The 19,483-nt window shown below is 43.2% G+C and overlaps 1 protein-coding gene across 1 annotated transcript in view; it reads left to right on the forward strand.

Annotated features, from left to right (window-relative positions):
* The first annotated feature begins 2,278 nt into the window (after positions 1-2,278).
* LOC118399639 (alpha-catulin) overlaps positions 2,279-19,483 on the forward strand; it is a 117,441-nt gene continuing 100,236 nt past the window's right edge. The window contains exon 1 of the mRNA XM_035795892.2: positions 2,279-2,687. Coding sequence (XP_035651785.2) covers positions 2,592-2,687 — 96 coding nt within the window. The 5' untranslated portion in view covers positions 2,279-2,591. The remainder of the gene's footprint in view (positions 2,688-19,483) is intronic.

A 19,483-nucleotide genomic window follows, 5' to 3' on the forward strand; every position in this document is an offset into this window, starting at 1 on the left:
ATGTGCTTCAGTCAGAAAAACGTTAGCCAGCCAGTAGCTACCGAAGTGGCTAGCCAGTCAAGCTCAATTTAACCTTTATTTAACTAGGCAAGAAAGTTAAGAACAAATTCTTATTTACAATGACGGCCTACCAGGGAACAGTCGGTTAACTGCCTTGTTCAGTTGGCAGAACGACAGATTTTTACCTTGTCAGCTCGAGGATTTGATCCAGCAGCCTTTCATTTACTGGCCAAACGCCACTAGGCTACTTGCCAACCAAACTAAAGAAACAAAACCCCCAAAATACACTCGCTTGAAATAAACATTTTTCTTAATATCATGACTTACTGTATATCAGCATCCTTAGCTTTCCTATAGGCTAGCTAGTCTATGATGGTAGACTAGCTAGTCTACCATCAACCCTTATGCTGAGGGAGACTACCTAGTTAGCTACCACTAACCCTTATGCTGAGGGAGAGTAGCTAGTTATCTACCAACAACCCTTATGCTGAGGGAGACTAGCTAGTTAGCTACCACCAACCCTTATGCTGAGGGAGACTAGCTAGTTAGCTACCACCAACCCTTATGCTGAGGGAGAGTAGCTAGTTATCTACCAACAACCCTTATGCTGAGGGAGACTAGCTAGTTAGCTACCACCAACCCTTATGCTGAGGGAGACTAGCTAGTTAGCTACCACCAACCCTTATACTGAGGGAGACTAGCTAGTTAGCTACCACCAACCCTGCACAAACCTCTGGCTTAAGGCGTCCGTGTAACCGATGTGAAATGGCTAGCTAGTTAGCGGTGGTGCGCACTAATAGCGTTTCAATAGGTGACGTCACTCGCTCTGAGGCCTTGAAGTAGTTGTTCCCCTTGCTCTGCAAGGACCACGGCTTTTGTCGAGCGATGGGTAACGATGCTTTGTGTGTGACTGTTGTTGATGTGTGCAGAGGGTCCCTGGTTCGAGCCCAGGTCGAGGTGAGGAGAGGGACGGAAGCTATACTTTTACATCCGCATGCTTCCCAAAAAGGTTTGGAACAGTTTGCCCATATATTATGACAACATTTTGTGACTTCATTGTTTGTTTTGATCTTCTGCAATGTTTTTTGGGGCTGTTCGTGCACACAAAATAAATTTACATTTTACATTTACATTTACATTTAAGTCATTTAGCAGACGCTCTTATCCAGAGGCAAGCCAAAAAATAAAACAAAAAATGTAATGTAATACTATTATATAAATGTAATACTGCATAACGCAAGTGATGTGTGGTTACGGAAACTCATATTAAAGTGAGTTGTAAAAAACAAACAAACAAAAAACATCCGGGGCTGAAGCCCTGGGAGCTCAGGTCTACTGACAACACTGGTGGGCAGAACCAAAGAGCGCAGTGTGTATGGCATCGTGCGGGGGAGTGGTTCGCTGATGTCGATGTTGTGAACAGAGTGCCCCTTGGTGGAGGTGGGGTTATGGTATGGGCAAGCATACGTTTCGGACAACAAGCACAATTGCATTTGAATGCACAGAGATACCATGAGGCCCATGGTTGTTCCATTCATCTGCTGCCATCACCTGATGTTTCAGCCTGACAATGCACTGCCCCATGTGTCGCAAGGAACTGTACACAATTGCTGGAAGTTGAAAATGTCCCAGTTTTTCCCATGGTCTGTATACTCACCTGAAATGTAAACCCATTTAGTATGTTTGGGATGCTCTGGATCAACGTGCACAACCACATGTTCCAGTTCCCGCCAATATACAGCAACATCGCACAGCCATTGAAGAGGAGTGGGACAACATTCCACTGGCCACAATCAACAGCCTGATCAACTCTATGCGAAGGAGATGTGTCGTGCTGCATGAGGCAAATGGTGGTCACACCAGATACTGACTGGTTTTCTGATCCATGCCTCTACCTTTTGTTTTTGGTACCTGTGACCAACAGATGCATATCTGTATTCCCAGTCATGTGAAATCCATGGATTAGGGCCTAATTTATATATATTGACTGATTTCCTATATAATCTGCAACTCAGTAAAATCAGAGAAATGTTTGCATGTTGTGTTTATATTTTTGTTCAGTGTAGAAATACTTTCCATGCTGTCCAAGAGTCATGGAATATATAATCACATAGTTAGTTTTTGTTATCCATGTCAATGGATAACTATGCCATAACGAAACACTGTTAGGTTAGGCTATAAGCTATGAGGAAAATATACCACTTTTGTACGAGTTTAAGACAAACTGAAATTATTTATGTAAATTAGAGGGTAAAACTGCCCCACGTCCTCAGTGTGCTCTCTCATGTGTCAGTCAGTTCCTGTCCATACGGCTATAGTCCTGGATAACAAACCCACTCCCTAGTTGCTGCAGTCCTCTTTCGGTCTGCCGTAGTTGAGTAGTCTAACTACAAGGACATTAGCGGACGCACGGAGCGGAGCAGTCGAACACGAGTGGATTACAACGGCATGGTTTTTTAGAGGGGCAGTCAGTCGATCGTGTAACTAGAGGAAGAAATCCCAAAGATTTAGACATTGCCCAAATTTATTGAAACGTTACGCCAGGTAGCGGTAACTCAATAGTGAATCGTGCAATAAAGAGGTCGGCGGGAATGGCTTCATCTCCTTGCGGCAGTGGGAACTTTGATTCCGGACTGGAAATCAAAACTCGGTCTATGGAACAAACACTTGTCCCATTGGTCTCGCAGGTGAGTTTTTGCGCGAGAACGACTTCAAACTTTGTTGCTAATACTATAAAAGTACGAATTGTTATGTTTAATTTACCAGGCTACGCTATTGTCGATTGAAGGAGAGATCGCATTGCTCTCCAGTTGTCGGTTTTAAAACCAGCCTATTCAGACATGGAAGTTTGATAGAGCCGGTTGAATTAGCCTATATTGATACAACTGCGTTTGTTGTTTAAATGGTTTGAAATCTGATAGCAAAATATTAAACTCAAGGCGTAAAGTGTTGCAGTTAAACAGTTCAAATGTGTCTAATTTCAGTCCTTAGCTGTCAAAAGTTTCAAAACTGATTTCGTTGCATGGGGACCAACTACGGAAAGAATGTGTGGACACAATGAAGTTTCAAAAGGTAGCCTTCCAAAAAGAGGAAACAATGTATCACGTTGCAGTTAATGTAGTTTATCAAATGGTCTGTGAACATTTCTCCCTGCATATCCTAACTTTTCTAATTAATGCACAGGAGGACTGACCCAAACATCTAAAGTTACAATTATTCTCTGAACTAAAAATGTTACTTTTCTCCACCTATTGGAACAATGCTAAGAGCCGACGCACATGTAGGATTGTAGAGAAAGTTACTCTGAATATCATGGAAATAGTTTTTCCCAGGGAGCTGACTTCCAGAACCGTGTTGACCCCACCCACTAATTACTATTAGGCTAATTTGACACATGTTTTGTTTTTCAATCAACATCTTTTTTGCCATACCTACCATTCTCAGATAATGCAGTGTTCATCAGGTAAACAAAAAGCACCTGCTCTTCTGCAGGTAAAAAGCATAAGGTCTAGGACTGCTCAGCCGGTTCTTAGGCTGTCGTAGTTCTCTAGAGAAAGCTATAAGCAAATTATGTCTACATTTCTCAGATCGCACAAATAGTAATATCCCCATTTGAAGTATAGGATTTGCCCAGATCAGATCAATAACATAATCAGATTCTCTGAAATAGCTTGTTTCAATGTAAAACTAGCCTGTCATTCCCTGATGTGACCTTTGGGCTGATTTCCAATTCTAGCTAGTCACATGGTCAGCTTGCAATGGGGGGAATGAGAGAGGGAGAGATAATAGATACCACCTCAACAGATCCATAGACAACCAAATCTCAATTGCACTCCACACTGCCCACACCCACCTACAGTTGAAGTTGGAAGTTTACATACACTTAAGTTGGAGTCATTAAAACTCGCTTTTCAACCACTCCACAAATTTCTTGATAACAAACTATAGTTTTGGCAAGTCTGTTAGGACATCTACTTTGTGCATGACACAAGTCATTTTTCCAACAATTGTTTACAGACAGATTATTTCACTTATAATTCACTGTATCACAATTCCAGTGGGTCAGAAGTTTACATGCACTAAGTTGACTGTCTTTAAACAGCTTGGAAAATTCCATAAAATATCATGGCTTTAGAAGCTTCTGATAGGCTAATTGACATCATTTGAGTCAATTTGAGGTGTACCTGTGGATGTATTTCAAGGCCTACCTTCAAACTCAGTGCCTCTTTGCTTGACATCATGGGAAAATCAAAAGAAATCAGCCAATACCTCAGAAAAAAAATTGTAGACATCCACAAGTCTGGTTCATCCTTGGAAGCAATGTCCAAATGCCTGAAGGTACCACGTTCATTGGTACAAACAACAGTACGCAAGTATTAACACCATGGGACCACGCAGCCGTCATACCACTTAGGAAGGAGATGCGTTCTGTCTCATAGAACGTACTTTGGTGCGAAAAGTGCAAATCAATCTCAGAACAACAGCAAAAAACCCTGTGAAGATGCTGGAGGAAACAAGTATAAAAGTATTGGCCTGGGGGATAGGTTTATGACAGTCATAAATACCTCTTTTCCCCCCTTTGTCCTCTCTCTACCCTACTGAGGTTACATTTGCAAAACCTTTGGTTAACATAGAGATTCTGGGAACATCAGTAGAATGGGGGGATGACTTATGTTATGGTAATCTGAACAATTGAACATATGCGGTGGTACTTAATGAATATGATGTCAGTTCGGTTGTCATCTGAGACATTCTCATCAATGATAAGATGACAAACTCTACAGTGGAAAGTCTACACATCAGAATTATCTGATTCACATGGAATCGTTGTTCAATTTAAATGTTTGAAAATTAAATTATTCGTGAGGGGATGAAATGTGATTTTAGATTCTAAAATGTGAGAATTGGGTTTTCATAAGATAGGGCTCTGCTCAATCAATGGCCCACCCCTGTGAAGGGACATGGGCTATAAAACTTTTCAAACACGCCCTCCTCTCCCTTCCTATATAAGCCCTTAACGACAATGTAACCTCATGTTCCGAGGATGTAGGACGACGGTCCTATGTCAGAATGGTTCAGATAATAACTACAGAATGAAGCCAACATCAGCGTGAGCTTTGGTTGCGAATCGTATGAACTTTGAACTCTTATTCACTACAGAAGTGTTACCTTCTATCCATTGAGTTAGCAACAGCAGATGCAAACGTGGGCTAGGAAAAAACAGACGGAGTATCCCATCTACCACACAATGACGTTACAACAACGTATTCAATTTACCTCCAGAGACATTCTTCAAAGGACAAAGGACTCGGTTGGGCAACACGGCCTTCCATCTACCACCAACCTACCGAAGCGCAGCTCAGAGTAAATATTTATTGCATTTTCCTTTTCCATATGGGCGGTAATTTAGAATGCATCAGATACTGTATTTACGATAGCACAGCTTCTCCCTGTGTGCCTCAGTCTTCCCGCTCTTTCACTCAAACCCAGCCCCTTTCCTTTGTGTAATAAGCTGTCATATCTGTTCCGCCCGCTAGGGATGTTTTCCTTCTATGGCGTAATTTGTAATCAAGGTATGATTCATTCTGTGCATATGTAATTCTGTGTGATTAGTTAGGTATTTAGTAAATAAATAATTAAACCCAATTTTGTATTGCTGATTCAAATTGTTAGCCAGGGTTCGTGCAGATACCCAAGAATTTACAACTTTCAGATGAGACTGAATTAAGTTGACTGCTATTGACTGCTATTGATGTAAAATATTACTAGGTCTTTAAGAGTTTATTCGGAAGATAACAGCTCTATAAATATTATTTCGTGGTGCCCCGACTTTCTAGTTAATTACATTTACATGATTAGCTCAATCAGGTAATATTAATTACAGAGAGGTTTTAATCCGGCATAGCCAAAGACACGACATTATTGGTGCCCCCTGATAGGAATCTAAAATAGAATGAGGCTTTCATTTTGATTCAGCCTGTATAAAATTGAAAAACAGATTACATAATATACCAAGTTTTATTAAAACATTTTGGAGTGGTAGACAAGCATTATTGGGTGTGTTTGTGCTGAGGATTCCCCGTCTCCGTGTTGTTTACTGACGTAGTCGGTGGGTATCGTAAGCGAATACATTTCTGTATGAGAAAGCTAATTATAGAAATCTGAGAAATAGAGCGTTTGGCCAAACGCAGGGCTATTTCTGCCTCGCGCGTTTCAGACGCAGGTAGGCTCGGTCATAATTAATTTCCCGAGCAAGGACAAAGAGCCAGCCGTTTGAAATTCAGGAGAGATATGCTTGACCCGCGATATATATCTCTGTGTCTCTCATGAGTAGACCAAGGTGCATTTCGTTGTTGCTGCGTATTCCGGTTAAAACATAGTAAAAAAAAATACAAACGCAGAAAAGTGTTTGAACATAATACGTTCTAAGTAAAACCTTTCCCTTGCCAAGGGAATCCTATGTGCTGCATTTTCAGGCCCAAAGGAGGGTTTAGCTTGCATGCTAAAGCTAACAAGGGGAAAATAGCCATTTTATTTTCTTGTGCTACGTTGAAATTGCTCCGCCTTGCGGAACGGAAGTCCCGGCCCGGCTAGTTCCATTTGATTTCAACTTGTGACATCATTGACCGCTGATGTGCCCTAGTATATTCTTTCATGAAGAATTATTCAGGTCACACAAGTCATTACTTATGATATCCAGACGGATATCAATGTCTTATCCAATTGAACTAATAAGTGTAAATCTGGCAATTTACATTCTGAAATAGATATGTTAAATAATATCCAAATTGATGAGTTTTCTAAATAAGACATTGTAAACTTTTTCCAAACTAACCTAGATGAAGCAACTTCTCAGGTTAATTAAAGTTTAATTCCCAAATAGCCTATACAGGTCTGATTTATCATTAAATTGATCAATCAGTAAAATGTGTTTTTTTGCAAAACCATTCAGTAATCTAGTACTGACAAAAGGTTTCGGCCTTAGGGAGAAGTGCCACAGTGTTGAATGTTCCCAACATTTGATCTACTCTTTACACTTATGATATCCAATCAATGGAGATTGTACTGATTATCGTCTCATTCAATTTCATAAGTTAAATTGTTGAACATCACTTAATGTTCTTCCAATCAAATGAGACACTTTTAAACTTCTCATATTAACCTAGATGAAGCAACTTCTCAGGTTAATTAAAGTTGAATACCCAGATAGCCTACCCAGGTAGGATTAATCATTGGTATTGATTCATTAATTCAATTTGCTTTTGCAAACTTGTCTTTGCAGCTTACAATGAATTCCAAACCCATACTTTGAAAGAAAAAAATAGGAACATTTTTCCTCTAAATTTTTCTAATAATGTGCAAGCTATCAAAGGAGGTGGTCACCACTCCTCCGCTAATTAGTGAACCTCCACCCATAAAAGGATTGATCTCTAACCTCAGCAGCGATACCAACCCTAATTATGCCATTAGAGAAAAAACATCCGAAATTGCGAACGCTCTCCAAAATCAACCATCAAACACAAGCTTTGTGATGGTTCTCCCCACTGATGTATCGCCATAAAAATGTGGTATCGGTCCAATACCACAGTGCACAGCTGAAGCACGTGCCAGACATGGCTAACATGAGGGGACAGTTGGAGAGAACTGAGCAATTATTGACAAAAGCAGGAAATGAAAACATTCTGCTAGTCGAGGAACTGCGTTTTGAAATCTGAACCATTAAAAGTAATTGCAAATACTTAAGACGATGAACGAGCAGAAACTCTTCAACAAAATCGTCGTCTCCAGGAACAACTCGACTTAGCCAAAACTAAATACGATGTTGTCCACTCCAAACTAGATAACTCAACAGATTTATCTACAAACAGGAGCGCGCAATTTGATAACATGCAGGCAGTTTTGTTGAACGTTACTCAGAGTAACACGGTTCTACTCAAAATTCTGCAGACCAAAGAAAATCAATTGATAAACACAATGACTAAGTTGGATGACAAATCAGCAGAACTCATTGAACTCGCTGACCAAATGAATGATGAGAGAACTCTGGTGATGAAGATGGAAATCCTGATTTCTAAGCAAGCGGAAGAAATCTCATCACTGACTATCTCGCTTCGTACTCAAGACCTCTATCTGCAAACCATGACAGATAAGTTTGAGACCGAAAGGAGCAAGTGCGACACGTGTCCAAAATCAGTACTCTAAGCGCTCAAGTAGACTCTGCAATGCAGCAGAATTCCATCTGGAGGAAGTCCAGAATGGTCACGCTGTAGAGTGTGACTGTCCATCCAAGCAACCGGAGCCCTGTACTCAAAGGAGTGAAGATGATAGGTTTCAGACATTGCCTCCATCATGTGTCCCTCAGTCTTCTCCTCTCGGCCATTCGGCACTGAGTAATATGGCGCCTCTTGGCCAACAAAGCCAAAGCTTGGCTTCTCCGCTTGGCCCTTCGGCCCCACTTTCCCCACAGGATGAAGCCAACCCTCTCCGCCCGCTTGACGCGGAATACCTTGACAAACTCATCAAGAATTTCCCCACCTTTGACCCCGTTCCAGGTCAGCCAAACGATACTGAGACGTTCCTAGCTGACATAGAGGACGTGTTGGATGGCTACCTGAACACTACGGGTTCTGACAGGGTTTACCTGTTGAAGCGAACGTCGAATAGACACGTGACGAGGTTCATTCGTCTACAACAGCAACACGTTCTAAATGACTACGCTAAACTTGCCACAGCTTTGAAATTAGAATTCAGTGGTTCTGCGACTCGCAAACACGATAGCTCACTGGCTAACACAGGTCAAACAAGCTCAGAACGAACACCCACAAGCTTACTGTCATAGGCTTCGTTCAGCTTACTTTGGCCTACTGTAACAGGCATGGAAGACCTGATACCTTTTAAACAAATGTTCCTGTCGAACCTGTATCCTACCTTCATTACCTACTTGGGCCCTGCAGCCGACATTGGCTTGCCTATCTTACAACTCAGAGAGCTTACAAGCACAGCTTTTGAGGCATCAAAAGTTTGCAACGCTAAGAGCCCTGACTACTCGGTTTTGAAGTTTGACCAGGAGCACTCACTCCAGTTAGAGGGTGCGTTAACAGGTATTGGAGCGTTAAGAGATGACGCACAACAACAGTTTCTACCACGAAACCATGATTCCAATAACCTCCGCGGTCAAAATAACTAAAGTACGTCGCCATCAAAACGACTACCGCTACAATCGATCTGTTCACTATGTTCCTGCACCCAACCCACAGTGTCAGAGCACAAGTGTAACAAAGGGTTGAAGGAAGATCAAAACGTAGACCAATGTTCTCCAGAAGTTCCACTACGTGAAGAACTAAATAGAAACATTTGAGAAAAGCGTAAAAGATAAGTCACAAGGACTAGACGGGGAATTACCAGACACCAGGTCCACAGGAATTAACACCCATAGCAAGGAAGTTAAAGTTCAAATCTCTACCGCTCTCACTCGAGACCCTATCCAGGGCCCACTTGATCAAGAAACAGGCCCGCAGGCTTTGTCTATAGACTGATACAAAGGTTGCGAAGAAGAAGGTCAAACACTTAGTTAAAGCCAAGCCCACTCAAAATCTGAAAAGTCGATCTGCTTCCACCTTGAACAGAATTGACACATCACGTCGTTGCGAACGACCAATCCACTAAACACGATTTGTCCACTAAACACGATTTGAAACGCCCATACCTGGAAACAGTCCTGGTGGACTGCTTAACTTGTCATGCGCTAATTGATTCGGGTGTCACAATATTGATGACCAGTCAATCAATGGTTCTGCCTTTCTTAAGGAATGCTATAAGATTCAAGGACTTCTCTAGCTTAACTTTTTCATACCCACTCATTTCAAAAACTAGCAGAGTTATTGTTGTTAATGCACATTGCACAGCCACTGAACGTAATCATGTTTGTTTCAAGTTCTCCCCGGTTGTGAGGATGGATGATCGTGTGTGAGCGCACTATAATGACATTCACAATCTGTTTTTAGATGTAACAAAGCGTCTAGGACAAAATGTTTGTACAACAATCTCTTTAAAAAAAATGTTTCCTGTGGAACAATCCCCATAGCAACCATTTGCAACACAGAAATTCTCGGTTAAATGTTTTTTCCATATGGATCAATGTTTGCTTGTTGATGATGATGCCATCGGGGATAATCATGCCACTAGGCTGCCAGAGAGTGTAGTTGATACACTTGTTTCCCTGCAGTGAGAGGTTTCTGTTGTGTGGAGGACAGAAGTAGAAGGGGAGGTCCAGCTGTGTTGCATTGTCTCTCCTTTGGGAGTGGGGTTGTGAGGAGGGGGGATGATTATCTGTGAGGAAATGAAAGGCCAGTATCACTGAGAAATGTCCTGGGAAGGTTATTATGGGGCTCGTTCCACCCTGTCTGTAGGTTGTGACGTTGAAATTCTCACAGCCTCTGTTCTGTTATCAGCTCCACTCCCACCAGCATGTGATCAGAGGGCTTGTTAGTAGCCGGGAGGGAGACGTACTCATGGGCCTACTCACGACCGCACACGACTATAACCACAGAATAAAATAGAACACTTTTATACATTCTCAGAACGAAATAATATAGAACACTGCTGTATTGTATCTCTATGGCTACAATGATGTATCTCTATGGTCCTGCATCATGCATGCACACACACACGGCTACGACAACCTGCCTGTCTGTCTGCATCCTCCGTCACTGTGACACCTCTCAGGATCAGGTCAAAACTAAGACCCTTTTATTTGTCTTTCAACACTTCTCTCTCATATCTATGCAATGGTGCATTTTGTCTTTGTTTTGAAGCTGACCCTTTTTAAAAATTCCAATGGCATATTGAATGCACGGTGATGAAGAGCCTATCTCTGATCGTGGGGCAGAATTCACCCGTCATCATACACACGGCACAGGGAATGCAAAGTGAATGAGTCTCAACCAGCCCCTTGTAGAGCCTTACCTGTGATGTGGTCCACACAGTAGGTTGGTGGGTAAATCTAGCTTTTCTGCTTCCTTTTCACATCCGATTACTGTTTTGAAGCCATGATTAGTCAAATAATAGTTCTGGTCTTTGGCTATATATTTGAGGTGTGCATTTTGGTTTAACAAAAGTTCCTGTGATACAGTATAGACATAACATGGTGGTCTTTGTGTTAACTGGATGTATGGGTGGTGGTGGTGGTGGTATGAGTCTTGTGGGAAGAAAGGGAAAAAAATACACAAAATTACAAATTACACCTGAGTCTTTGATCTCATCTGGGAACATTTTAAACGCCTCGGGCATTTCCACGGAAAAGGACCCATTAGCACTGACATGGGAAGTTCATAGGAGCATATGAAATTGGGTGTCAGATGAAAGCTAATAGTCTGTATTTGTGGGAAATTAAGGCATAGATCCATGTTCCATCTTAAAAATGAGGCATAAGTAAAGGCTTTGTGATTTCTGGATAAACAGATGGAAAAGGGGTCTTTAGAAAACATCTACCCAGAAAAAGTCTTAAAAGGTATCAGAAAATACATCAAACACTAATGTTGATGTAATGACCCCTGCCAACTAATATCAATACTTATATTTAATTTTGGAGTTCAATACGTTCTATAAGTTCAAGAAATAGTGCTTTGTAATTCCGTTAGCAAAAACCCACATATTTTCTAATTACCCTCCCTGATGAGGACTATGTAGGCTATTTGGTGCATGCAGTTAAGTCCTAAAGTTCAGGTTTATGCAGTAATAGCAGAAGAAAAACCTCGTAGCCGATATAAATTGCACAATAATTCTACATTTTGTTGAGGTGTTGTTTCTCTTTATTCCACCCGCCCTTCAGCCACACAATATTTAATGACCCTAAACCTGTCCGCCTTGCGTCAACCCGCGTATCACTAACACAAGCACTTTACACACACGTACATATGGATTTTGTACTGTAGATATGTGATGGTATATTAGTGGCCTGAGGGGACACCCTAAATGTGTTCTTTAAAACAATATATTTTATTTAACATTTAACTAGGCAAGGAAGTTAATAGCTGCTGCCTTTATTTACAATGAAATGTCAGGAAGAGTTTCTGAACTAATAAACCCCAGGAAGAGTAGCTAGCCTTGTGAACTAATTGTATATAACTGCCTGTCAGGAACTAATAAACCCCAGGAAGAATATTGAACTAATAAACCCCAGGAAGAGTAGCTGCTGCTTGTCAGGAACTAATAAACCCCAGGAAGAGTAGCTGCTGCTTTGTCAGGAACTAATAAACCCCAGGAAGAGTAGCTGCTGCCTTGTCAGGAACTAATAAACCCCAGGAAGAGTAGCTGCTGCCTTGTCAGGAACTAATAAACCCCAGGAAGAGTAGCTGCTGCCTTGTCAGGAACTAATAAACCCCAGGAAGAGTAGCTGCTGCCTTGTCAGGAACTAATAAACCCCAGGAAGAGTAGCTGCTGCCTTGTCAGGAACTAATAAACCCCAGGAAGAGTAGCTGCTGCCTTGTCAGGAACTAATAAACCCCAGGAAGAGTAGCTGCTGCCTTGTCAGGAACTAATAAACCCCAGGAAGAGTAGCTGCTGCCTTGTCAGGAACTAATAAACCCCAGGAAGAGTAGCTGCTGCCTTGTCAGGAACTAATAAACCCCAGGAAGAGTAGCTGCTGCCTTGTCAGGAACTAATAAACCCCAGGAAGAGTAGCTGCTGCCTTGTCAGGAACTAATAAACCCCAGGAAGAGTAGCTGCTGCCTTGTCAGGAACCATAATAAACCCCAGGAAGAGTAGCTGCTGCCTTGTCAGGAACTAATAAACCCCAGGAAGAGTAGCTGCTGCCTTGTCAGGAACTAATAAACCCCAGGAAGAGTAGCTGCTGCCTTGTCAGGAACTAATAAACCCCAGGAAGAGTAGCTGCTGCCTTGTCAGGAACTAATAAACCCCAGGAAGAGTAGCTGCTGCCTTGTCAGGAACTAATAAACCCCAGGAAGAGTAGCTGCTGCCTTGTCAGGAACTAATAAACCCCAGGAAGAGTAGCTGCTGCCTTGTCAGGAACTAATAAACCCCAGGAAGAGTAGCTGCTGCCTTGTCAGGAACTAATAAACCCCAGGAAGAGTAGCTGCTGCCTTGTCAGGAACTAATAAACCCCAGGAAGAGTAGCTGCTGCCTTGTCAGGAACTAATAAACCCCAGGAAGAGTAGCTGCCGCCTTGTCAGGAACTAATAAACCCCAGGAAGGATCTTGTCAGGAACTAATAAACCCCAGGAAGAGTAGCTGCTGCCTTGTCAGAACTAATAAACAGGAAATGGAGCCTTGTCCTGAACTAATAAACCCCAGGAAGAGTAGCTGGTGCCTTGTCAGAACTAATAAACCCCAGGAAGAGTAGCTGCTGCCTTGTCAGGAACGAATGGAGATCCATAATAAACCCCAGGAAGAGTAGCTGCTGCCTTGTCAGAACTAATAAACCCCAGGAAGAGTAGCTGCTGCCTTGTCAGGAACTAATAAACCCCAGGAAGAGTAGCTGCTGCCTTGTCAGGAACTAATAAACCCCAGGAAGAGTAGCTGCTGCCTTGTCAGGAACGAAGGGAGATCCATAATAAACCCCAGGAAGAGTAGCTGGTGCCTTGTCAGGAACTAATAAACCCCAGGAAGAGTAGCTGGTGCCTTGTCAGGAACTAATAAACCCCAGGAGGAGTAGCTGCTGCCTTGTCAGGAACGAAGGGAGATCCATAATAAACCCAGGAAGAGTAGCTGGTGCCTTGTCAGGAACTAATAAACCCCAGGAAGAGTAGCTGCTGCCTTGTCAGGAACTAATAAACCCCAGGAAGAGTAGCTGCTGCCTTGTCAGGAACTAATAAACCCCAGGAAGAGTAGCTGCTGCCTTGTCAGGAACGACCCCAGGAAGAGATCCTTCTAATAAACCCCAGGAAGAGTAGCTGGTGCCTTGTCAGGAACTAATAAACCCCAGGAAGAGTAGCTGCTGCCTTGTCAGGAACGACGGGAGATCCATAATAAACCCCAGGAAGAGTAGCTGCTGCATTGGCAGGAACTAATACATCCCAGGAAGAGTAGCTGCTGCCTTGGCAGGAACGACGGGAGATCCATAATAAACCCCAGGAAGAGTAGCTGCTGCATTGGCAGGAACTAATAAATCCCAGGAAGAGTAGCTGCTGCCTTGGCAGGAACGAATGGAGATCCATAATAAACCCCAGGAAGAGAAGCTGCTGCCTTGTCAGGAACTAATAAACCCCAGGAAGAGTAGCTGCTGCCTTGTCACGAACAACGGGAGATCCATAATAAACCCCAGGAAGAGTAACTGGTGCCTTGTCAGGAACTAATAAACCCCAGGAAGAGTAGCTGCTGCCTTGTCACGAACAACGGGAGATCCATAATAAACCCCAGGAAGAGTAGCTGCTGCCTTGTCAGGAACAACGGGAGATCCATAATAAACCCCAGGAAGAGTAGCTGCTGCCTTGTCAGGAACAACGGGAGATCCATAATAAACCCCAGGAAGAGTAGCTGCTGCCTTGTCAGGAAAGAATGGAGATCCATAATAAACCCCAGGAAGAGTAGCTGCTGCCTTGTCAGGAACGAATGGAGATCCATAATAAATACATTTATTTTGTTTATTTATGATCTGGAATAACATTTAAGATGTATTACCTAAACAAAACCTCAGTGTCAGCCTTCAGTGATTTCAGTATTTATTTTTTAATACTTTTAAATGTTTTATTATCACATACACCGGATAGGTGCAGTGAAATGTGTGCTCATAGACAGATTTTCCACTTTGCAGTATTGGGTATTTGAACCAGCGACCTTTCGGTAACTAGCCCAACGCTTTTACCACTTTTTTAAAATCTACTTTGTAAAATAACTCTTCTAACATCTCAGAATAAAGAGGTAAAATGCTACAGAGCTGCATTGTCACAAAAAACCTGTTCTGAAAAATTCTCCATCTTTTCATCTAATTCATCTCTGGTACCCGCGTGCTCCAGTCCAGACCATCTATCCCGTAATGTTTCACGTGAAAATGGAAATTGTGAGTTTTATGGTGACATTAACCACCCTGTGCAGTAATGTACTAACCTAGAATCCAGATGAATATGCTCTGTTTAACCAGCATATCAGTTATGCTAGTAATGTCCCCATCCCAGCAGTGGACTGACACACAGGTGATGCAGTAGACAGACAGCAGAGGCATAAACCTAGAGAGAACTTAACAAATTTGCTTCTTCTAGCTATGACTGTAATAAAGATGAATGACTCCATGGCTTTAAGGCAAACCACAAACAATTACCATACGATACACCTCCTTAGAGACAAAGGTGTGTGTGTGTGTGTGGTTGTGCGCGCTTGTGTATGGTAATAGGTTCCCTCATCATGACGTTTGTTTAGCTTTAGTGAAACAAATGTGGTTAATACAATATCTGATTAATTATTTCACAGTTGACTTTAGGCTGGCTATGTGAGTTCAGGCCTTCATCTGTTGGTTGGTTCTCTCATAATAGGCTTCTGTGTGAGGCTGAAGCCAGAGATTTTTTTCTCTGCAATTTCCTCCCCTCCCACCCAGTTGCTATAACCACAGTCCCCTCTCTCCTCTCTCGATCACTCTTCCCTCTCTTCCCACTCTGGCTATTAAGGGAGTCATTACCACTCCCAGATGTTCATCAGTTGACTTCTTGGGCACTGCATATGTGTGCAAGATGTGTCAATGGTTCGATTTCAGGCTGTATCACATCTGGCCGTGATTGGGAGTCCCGTAGGGTGGCGCACAATTGGTCCAGCGTCGTCCGGGTTTGGCCGGGGTAGGCCATCATTGTAAATAAGAATTTGTTCTTAACAGACTTTCCTAGTAAAATAAAGGTAAAATAAGTATTAAGATGTAATAATATACTGCATGATGAGAGTCCAGTGCCTCTCCAGGAATGGTGTTGTGGAGGGCAGCCCATCCATGCTGTGTGTGGGGTGCCATTTTACCCCCTTCCTCCTCATTGGTTTTAGTTTAGTCATTAGCCAGAAGGGATCTCTCACCTGAGATAATGGGGAGGTAAGTGAAGTTTCTCCCATCTGTCGGCCAGTGACTGGTGGCTGATAGCCAGACTCATTATCTGTAGTGGAGCTAACTGCCTGCCTGCTGCCTCAGACCAACCTGGGAGAGGAGACCCCAGCCTGGGGGCCTGGGTAGGAAGTGCTGACCTAGGATCAGTTTTCCCTTTTTAAATCATCATTTATACAATCATATGGACAGGGAGAACCTGATCAGCACTCCTACTCTTGAGTCTCTTAAGATGCTTTTCGGGGGTCTGACTTGAGGGGAGGTCGCCTGTCCCTCCTGGTCTGACCAGGGCTGCTCTGCTCTGGCTTCCTTCACCAGGATCAGGTCTTGGCCCGCTTCCAGCAGGCCGTGTTTATGCCATGACATGATATCTGTCAGCGTGCTGGGGGCAGGAAGTGATCTCTATCACTGGTGGTGGTGTTGTTTTGGGTTGATCCCCCTGTCTCACTGTAACTGACCACCCCCAGCTTTAGACCCAGCATAGGGAAGAAAGAGGAGCCCTTTTATTTGGAAAGAGAATACAAAACATCCACTGTCTGTCACTGATGTTGCTTCTGCTCTCTGGGCTTTGGTTAACTTCAGTATTGAGTAGCAGCGTGTTGCAGTTCTGTCTCTGTCTCGGTATCTCTGTCTCGGTCTCTCTGTCTCTCATGATAAGACGGTTCACTCCATGCAAGCTGATTATTCATTTGTGTTGGCCTACCACACCGTTGTTTGGTGGTGTTGTTGGAGTCAGACATGCAGATAGTCAGTGCTATGCAGCAGTTGCTCCCAGTATGGAATGTAAAGGGCTTGTGACAAATACCCACCGCTTACAGTAATTACACAAACACACACACTCTGCCAGCCTGTGAAGTGTAGAGAGGAATAAACTATCAGTTCTGCTGCCTGGACAACAGCAAACAAACAGCCAGCGATGGACGGCGTGTATCAGTGTCATATTACTCTTCTATAATGGGCCCATTCATCTCTGTCTTAGCTGACTGGGCCACAGAGTCAATCACATCAGACTATTAATTCTATGTGTTAATTGCCTCCATGTGAGCAGCTTTGAAGCACCCCCCTTCGATAATGAGTCTTTAAAGACCTGAAAATTGTCATAACAGAACAGAGCCAGGACCTTTTAAGAAGCAGGACAGTCATGACCTTTAAGAAGCAGGTCAGTCATGACCTTTAAGAAGCAGGACAGTCATGACCTTTAAGAAGCAGGACAGTCATGACCTTTAAGAAGCAGGTCAGTCATGACCTTTAACAAGCAGGAAGCACTCATGGTCATGAGCCTTTGGAAACACTGGAGCTATGGTTGGAAACACTGGAGCAGTCATGACCTGGTTGGAAGCACTGGAGATAAGAAAACAGGACATGGTCACTGGAGCGGAACATTTGGGGTTTTTGGGGGGGCCAGGCCTTATAGGTGGAAACACTGGAGCTATGGTTGGAAACACTGGAGCTATGGTTGGAAACACTGGAGCTATGGTTGGAAACACTGGAGCTATGGTTGGAAACACTGGAGCTATGGTTGGAAACACTGGAGCTATGGTTGGAAACACTGGAGCTATGGTTGGAAACACTGGAGCGATGGTTGGAAACACTGGAGCTATGGTTGGAAACACTGGAGCTATGGTTGGAAACACTGGAGCTATGGTTGGAAACACTGGAGCTATGGTTGGAAACACTGGAGCTATGGTTGGAAACACTGGAGCTATGGTTGGAAACACTGGAGCTATGGTTGGAAACACTGGAGCGATGGTGGTGGAAGCACTGGAGATATGGTGAAAACATTGGAGCTATGCCTGATACTGGAAATGCACCACAAATGTGCAAAAAAAGTTGTTGCCTCCTAAGTTTTATGCCCCCATGTGTGTTACAGGTACATTCAAGGTTTACTGTGTTGAGTTTCCGCCCCAAAGTTTTCGAGATCTGATTTCCTCTGGCAGGTGTTCACAGCCCTCTGCCACCCCACCCAAGGTAGGAAATCACTCCTGGCTGAACCAGGTGTGGGACCTGCTGCGGGGGTTGCTTGTCAGGCTGAATGGCACCATAGGTATGGATGGGTCAAGAGACCGTCTCCATCCAGGCCGGTGGAGTTGGCAGCTGTTCCTGTGATTTGCAGGGTGCTGGTGAGTGTCACTCGATACCCGTGTGACGTCAGAACTCTTTGTTAGGGTGTTTTAGTTCTCTCTCACTCGCTCTCTCTCTCCTGAGAACCCAGTGTCCCAGACTCATAGGTTCATGAATTATACAGGCTATTGAAAGCCCCCAGGCTACAGGTAACTGAGGTAAAACCAACCTGTCGTCTCCACAATGACCCAGCTCCTACTTCTACTCTCTGTGAGTCAAACGTATAAACTGAGACGTGATAATACCCACCCATCTCTGCACTTTAAAGAACAGAGCTGGCCTGGAACAGTTTGTAAAGAAGTCCCAATTGACACCTTATTCCCTATAGGGGTGCACTATTTTTTTCCCCCCAGAGACATGGGCCCTGGTCCAAAGTAGTACACTATATAGGGAATAGGGTGCCATTTGGGATACAACCGGCCACATTCAACACCCCTCGTACTGGGATTGAGTAGTCTACATCGAAAAAATGAGATGCTGGGGGTATTCTGTGTGTGTGTAATATGCAGGTTTAATAGATGTTTTATTTAACAAGGCAATTCCGTTAAGAACAAATTATTATTTACAATGATGGGCTACCCCGGCCAAGCTCTCCCCTAACCCGGATGACGCTGGGCCAATTGTCCGCCGCCCTATGAGACTCCCAATCACCATGTCCGGTTGTGAAACAGTTTGGAATCGAACCAGGATCTGTAGTGATGCCTCTAGCACTGAGATGCAGTGCCTTAGACCACTGTGCCACTCGTCATGAATCTTGTTCTGGAGGCAGCTAGCTGGCACAGCCACAGTCATAATATCATATTTTTAATTTGAAACCAAACCTTAACCCTAACTACACTGCTAACCCTAATGCCTAACCATAAATACATTTTTACAATATGGACAATTAACTTTGCAGCTGGCCCATCTAGAGGAAATCACTTTGTTCTGCTTCAAGGACAAGACTTATCCCAATAAACGTCAACCTTTGTGCAATGTGGTTGTCATGTGGCCAGTCAGAAAAGTATTTACTTTACACAGACCTCATTTTAATAGGAAAGGGACAGATTTGTCATTTTGATAGATGAGAAGGTCCTCGCCAAACAAAAGATCAACATTCAATGCTAATGAGTTTTCATTGGAAATTATTGTCGTATGACAGTAATGAGATTGATGAGTCTGGCATATTTGTTTGAGTTTTGGCTACACTCTGTCGCTTTTAAAAAAACTTTTCTCACTTTAATTTTAGATAACACCAAAACATTTATTTTCAAAAAGCAACCGACCTCCAAAGGTAAAAACCTGAGCTCACGTTAAAGCCAGCCATCCAAAGAAGAGAAGGCACACCAA

The sequence above is a fragment of the Oncorhynchus keta genome, chromosome 20 (genome assembly GCF_023373465.1).
Source record: "Oncorhynchus keta strain PuntledgeMale-10-30-2019 chromosome 20, Oket_V2, whole genome shotgun sequence".
NCBI lineage: Eukaryota > Metazoa > Chordata > Actinopteri > Salmoniformes > Salmonidae > Oncorhynchus > Oncorhynchus keta.